The following is a 5837-nucleotide window of genomic DNA, read 5'->3' as shown; positions in this document are numbered from 1 at the left end:
AGGTCGGATTCGGATTCAGCGCAGCAAAAACCTTCGGGTATACTAGGTCTGGTCTCTGGTTCCGGACCTTTGTCAAATTTTGTCGGCCTGTGTTATTGGACGTTAAATAGGATTTTTAATTTGGATTTTAATATAATTTAAATTTCTTAATTTTTTTGAGATATTAAGTTAGTTTTCTTGATTTCAGAAACACGATTTAATGGAGCACGTGTCACACCAATGCATATGTATGCAATACATTTTGGAGTTGTCTAAACAATTAGATGTGGATCCTAGAGCGTGTGTGGGATCTTTCTTTAGTCGCATTCAAATTGCTGAAGTGGAATACAAAGCTTCTTTCGATGACGAAGTCAGAGCTTTCAAGGAGAGAATTCGGAAGCGAGCTGCCGAGAAAATTGCGGATGCTATCAAAGAAGCTGAGGAAGAAGAAAAGAAGGCTCGTTTGGGACCAGGAGGACTCGACCCCTCTGACGTGTTTGAAAGTCTTCCCGAGGTAAGACACAAATCTCGTCAAATTCATGAAAATACCGAAATACAGGGAGAGCTCCTTGAATTTTTCACGAGAAACTTTAATTCTTTTTCTTTTCTTTTGAAACAGTTCTTTTATTCAGGGCTTCTACGGTACCTGGAAAACCTGGAATTGTCAGGGAACTTTCATGTGCCCGGAAAAACCTGAAAATATCAGGGTTTTTTTTTCAAACTGCAATATAAAACTGAATAAGAATTATTTATTATTTATTTATAAAAGTAGCTTTATTATGACTTTATTTAACTGTTTCGTTGAAAATTCTTGTTTTTTTGTTTGTTTGAAAATAAGGTTTTTAACTAAAAAGTTTAACTATTCTAGTTCTGGTTCAAAATGCATGTCTTTTGTGAAAAATTTGTTCTTTTGGATAGAAAGTTAATATTCTTGGTTAAAAATTTATCTTTCTTATTGGAAAATTCAACTCATGTTGAAAATTTGTATTTTTAATTTTATTCAAATATTTTTGATTGAAAATCAAAATATTTTTTGGTTGAAATATCAACTACTACATCTTTCCTTCATAATTTATCTTTTTTTGAATTAAAATTTCATTATTTCATTGAAAGTTCAACTCTTTTGGTAAAAATTATATTTTTATAAAGATTTATCATTTTAATTTAAAACTCATCACTTTAGTTAGAAAATGAGCTATTTTTATTGAAAATTCGTTGTTTTTTTGTTGTAAATTAATTTTTGTACAGAATATGTAATTACCCGTTGAAAATTTGACAATTTTGTTGAATTAAAAAATTTAACATTCCGTTGAAAATTTGTGTCTGTTGTTGTTTTTTTTTTTTTTAATTAAGGGTCTTAACTAAAAATTTAACTATTCTAGTTCTGGTTCAAAATGCATGTCTTTTGTTGAAAATTCGTTCTTTTGAATAGAAAGTTAATATTCTTGGTTAAACATTTGATCTTTTTGCTTGAAAATTCAACTGTTTGTTTCTATATTTTATCTCTCTTGTCTGAAAAAACTTTCTTAGTTGAAAACTTTTATTTTTGGTTTTATTCAAATGTTCTTGATGGAAAATCAAAATATTTTTTGGTTGAAATATCAACTTATACATCTTTTCTTCATAATTTATCTTTGTGGGAATGCAAATTTCATTACTTCGTTGAAAGTTCAACTCTTTTAGTAACAATTATTTTATTTTTTTAAGATTTATCATTTTAATTGAAAACTCATCACTTTGGTTAAAAAATTAGCTATTTTTGTTGAAAATTCGTTTTTTTCTTGTTGTTGAAAATTAATTTTTTTACTAAAAATGTAACTTCCAGTATTTGTTGTAGTTTTTGTGTCAGTGAAAAATTAATTTTACAGCTGATAATGTAGCAATTCAATTTTTGGATTTAATTTTTTTGTGTCAAAAATTCGTCTTTTTTGGTAGAAGTTAATCTTCTTGGTTGAAAATTCATCTTTTTGGTTAAAAATTCAACTATTTCAATAGAAGGTTCATAATTTTAGTTGAAAATTCATTATTTTGTATTTGAAACTGTAACTATTTTTCTAAAGATTAAAGTTTTTTGTTGAATATTGTTCTTTTTAACTGAAAATTTAACTATTATATTTTTGGTTCACAATTTATCATTTCTAGTTGAAAATTTATGCATTTTGTTGAAATTTTTTTTTTTTAATAAAAATTAATTTTCTTGGTTTAAAATTAATTTTTTTTTTGTGAAACTTCTATATATTCGAAAATTTGTTTTGCTTGGTTGAAAATTTAAGTTTTCCGTTGAAAAATCGTCTTTTTTGGTAGAATATTAATCTTCTGGTTTGAAAATTCATTTTTTTGTCGAAAATAAAACCACTTGGTTGACATTTAAACCTTGTTATTGAAAATTCTTTTTTTGTTTGTTCAAATTTCGTCTATTCCAGTTAAATATTCATCATTCTAGAAAAAAATGTATCACTTTGGTTGGAATTTTTTTTATGTTTGATGGAAAATTAATTTTTTAACTGAAAATTTAACTTCCATGTTTGGTTGAAAACGGATCTTTCTTCGATGAAAATTTAACTATTTTTTTGAAAATTAATTTTTTTATTTGAAAATTACACTATTTGGTTGAACATGTATGTATTTTACTAAAAAAAATCGTCTTTGGAAGAAAATTAATCTTTTTGGTAAAAAATTCATCTATCTTGTTACAAATGCATTATTTTAAACTTAAAAATGAAAATTTGTTTGTGTAGTTAGTAATATATTACATTTACATATATATTAACATATCGTTTCACATGACTTTTAAAACTTTCGAAAGATTGAAAGGATTTCAAAGATTTTTTAAATATTTCGAAAATTTGAAATAATTTCAAAAGGTTTTAAAACAGTTTAGAAGATTTACAAAGTTTTCACTAAGATTGAAATGATAAAATAATTTCAACGAATAAACAAGATTTTCCAATCAAAGATTCAAGAAAAATTTCATAAATATTTCAAAAGATTTAAAAGATTTTGCAAAAATTGCCGAAGATTTCGAACTTTTCATAAAGGTTGTAAGGATTTCAAAGATTTGAAAAAGGCGTGCACACCAGATTTCAAAGATTTTGAACCTTTGCAAAGATTTTAGAACTTTCAAAAGATTTCAAACATTTTACAAGGTGTTTAGTAATTCAGATTTCTAAGATTTCAAAATATTTTACTCAGATTAAAAATATTTTAATTATTTCAAATGAATTCAAAATATTTCACAAAAAATTCAATATTTTTAAACTATTGGAAATATTTCAATGATTTCAAACTAAAGCGAAACATTTAACAAATATTTCCAAGATTTTAAATCATTTCAAAGGGTTCATACAAATTTGAGAAGATTTCCAAAATTTTCAAGAAATTCAAATATTCTAAAAAAATTTTTTTAAATCCCAAAAATTTTTCTCAAAAATGGCCAATAGCCGATAAAAATAAGCTCATTTTTTAGATCTATAACAAACGTTTATTTCATTTCAAAAGAGGGTATCTGGAAAAACTTGACTTCTTGACCTGGAAAACTTGGAAAAGATATTGAATTTCGTTCCTAGGTATCGCTGGACACCCTATTTAAGGAATTCTGAGAATTGTCCGGGAATGGAAAAACAATCCGGAAATTGTCCGTGATTTTATTTTTTTGGCATGAAGTGCATTTTATTTTTTTATAATTTCTTACTGTAGCTTTGAGCTACTTGCGCTACATTTTTCTTATTTAAAATTATTTTAAATTATTTAAAAAAAAATAAAAATATATTTTATTAATAATTTTTAATATAACAACCGAGCAAATTACGCATGTATCCAATTGAATATTCCATCATTTTAGTTCAAAAATCATTCTTTGATTGAACATTATTTTTTTACTTGGAAAATGAATTATTCAATGTCTAATTGACAATTTATCTTTTTTACATGAAAATTCCTCTTTCTGGTAGAACTTATTCTACCTGTTTTAATTTTTGTTTTGTAGAAAATTCAATTATTCTAGTTAAAGATTCATAATTTGAATTGAAAATTCATAGCTTTCTTTAAAAATGTAACTACTTTTTTTAATATTCGTTTTTTTTATTATTAATATTATTTTTAAACTGAAAATATAATTATTCCAATTAAGTATTCCATCATTTTAGTTATAAATTCATCACTTTGATTCAAAATTAATATCTTATATGATAATTTGACTATTCCATTTTTGGTTGACAATTAATTTTTTTTTATTTGAAAATTCATGTATTTAGCTGGAAATTTGTCTGTTTGTAGAAATTAATCTTATTTGTTAAAAATTCATCTTTTTGGCTGAGAATTCAACTATTTCAGTAAAAAATTCATCATTTTAGTTGAAATGGATTTTTTTAACTGAAAATTAAATCTCTATTTATTATTGAAAATTCATCAGTTTGGTGAAAAATTAATTTTTTTGGAACTGGAAAATTGATCTATTCCATTTTTTATTGTAACTGATTTTTTTTAGTTCAAAATTCAACTGTTTGGTTAAAAAATTTATCTTTTATAGGTAAAAATTCAACTATTTCATTTAAAATTCATTTCTTTTCTTGAAAAATGTCTCTTTTGTTAGAAAATAAAACTTTTTGGTTTAAAATTGGTCCTTTTTGTTCAAAATTTATTTATTTGGTTCAAAATTATTGGAAAATTCATTAGTTTGATGAAAAATTAATTTGTTTGGAAATGAAAATGTAACTTCAATTTTTGATTGAAAATTGATATTTTTTAGTTGAAAATTCAACTATTTGGTTGAAAATTGATGTTTTATAGATCAAATTCAACTATTTCAGTTTAAAAATCATCAGTTTGGTGAAAAATTAATTTCACCACTGAAAATTTACGTATTCAATTTTTGGTTGAAAATTGACCTTTTCAAGTGAAAAATTCAACTATTTGGTTGAAAATTTGCACTTGTTAGTTGAATATTTATTCATTTTGTTAAAAATCGTCGTTTTTGCTAAAAAAAATTTTTCGGTTGAAAATTGAACTGTTATAGATTGATCATTCTAGTTGAAAATTCATCCTTTTGCTTAAAATTCAATGATTCCAGTTAAAGATTCTTCATTTTAGTTTGGAAATTTATCTTTTTTGTTTAAAATTGGGCTATTCCAGTTGAAGATTCATAAGTTTAGTTAAAAAATTTCATCAGTTTGGTGGAAAATTACTTTATTCAACTAAAAAATAAACTATTCCATTTTTTATTGAAAATTGATCTTCAGTTTAAAATTCATCTATTTGATTGAAAATTTGTCTTTTTTAGTTGACAATTCAACTATTTTTATTGAAAACTAATTTATTTTGTTGAAAATTAACGTTTTGGTTGAAAATTCAAATGTTCTAGTTAAAGGTTCATCATTTTAGTTGAAAATTAATCTTTTTTGTTTAAAATTTAGCTATTGCAGTTGAAAATTTATCATTTCAATTTAAAATTCATCATTTTGGTGAAAAAAAATTATTGCACCATTAAGCCATTTCCCTTTCGGGGTAGGCGTGACTCACTCGGCAGGGGAAAGGAGTAGTGTGTGGATGGGATAGAGATTTTTCAGATTGATCCAGAATTCTCGTGCTATTTATGTAAATAACACGTTCGTTCCGCAACACTGCTCCGACCCAGGTTGCTGATCAATCTCTCTAGCAATCACCCCAAGCAAAGAACCTCACGAAGCCGTTATGTAAGGTTCCCCATTTCGGTCCATTAATAGCCAAGGCCTTTGTTTCAGGCGTCGTTCGCTCTACTCACACTCTTTTTATTAACTATTTTCTGCCATACTTTCCTGTCCTGGCATACTTCTCTAGCTTCTTTTATGTCCATGCATTTTTTCATGCAGGCTCTCGTGTTT

At 25.4% G+C, this 5837-nt stretch overlaps 1 protein-coding gene across 1 annotated transcript in view; it reads left to right on the top strand.

Moving 5' to 3' along the window:
- Positions 1-5837, top strand: part of LOC117169573 (hsp90 co-chaperone Cdc37) — a 23056-nt gene that overhangs the window by 11047 nt on the left and 6172 nt on the right. The window contains exon 4 of the mRNA XM_033356004.1: positions 188-493. Within this exon, the coding sequence (XP_033211895.1) occupies positions 188-493 (306 nt within the window). The remainder of the gene's footprint in view (positions 1-187; positions 494-5837) is intronic.

This window comes from Belonocnema kinseyi, chromosome 3 (assembly GCF_010883055.1).
Source record: "Belonocnema kinseyi isolate 2016_QV_RU_SX_M_011 chromosome 3, B_treatae_v1, whole genome shotgun sequence".
NCBI lineage: Eukaryota > Metazoa > Arthropoda > Insecta > Hymenoptera > Cynipidae > Belonocnema > Belonocnema kinseyi.
The sequence above is the reverse complement of the archived record's forward strand: the minus strand, read 5'-3'. Positions and strand labels throughout refer to the sequence as shown.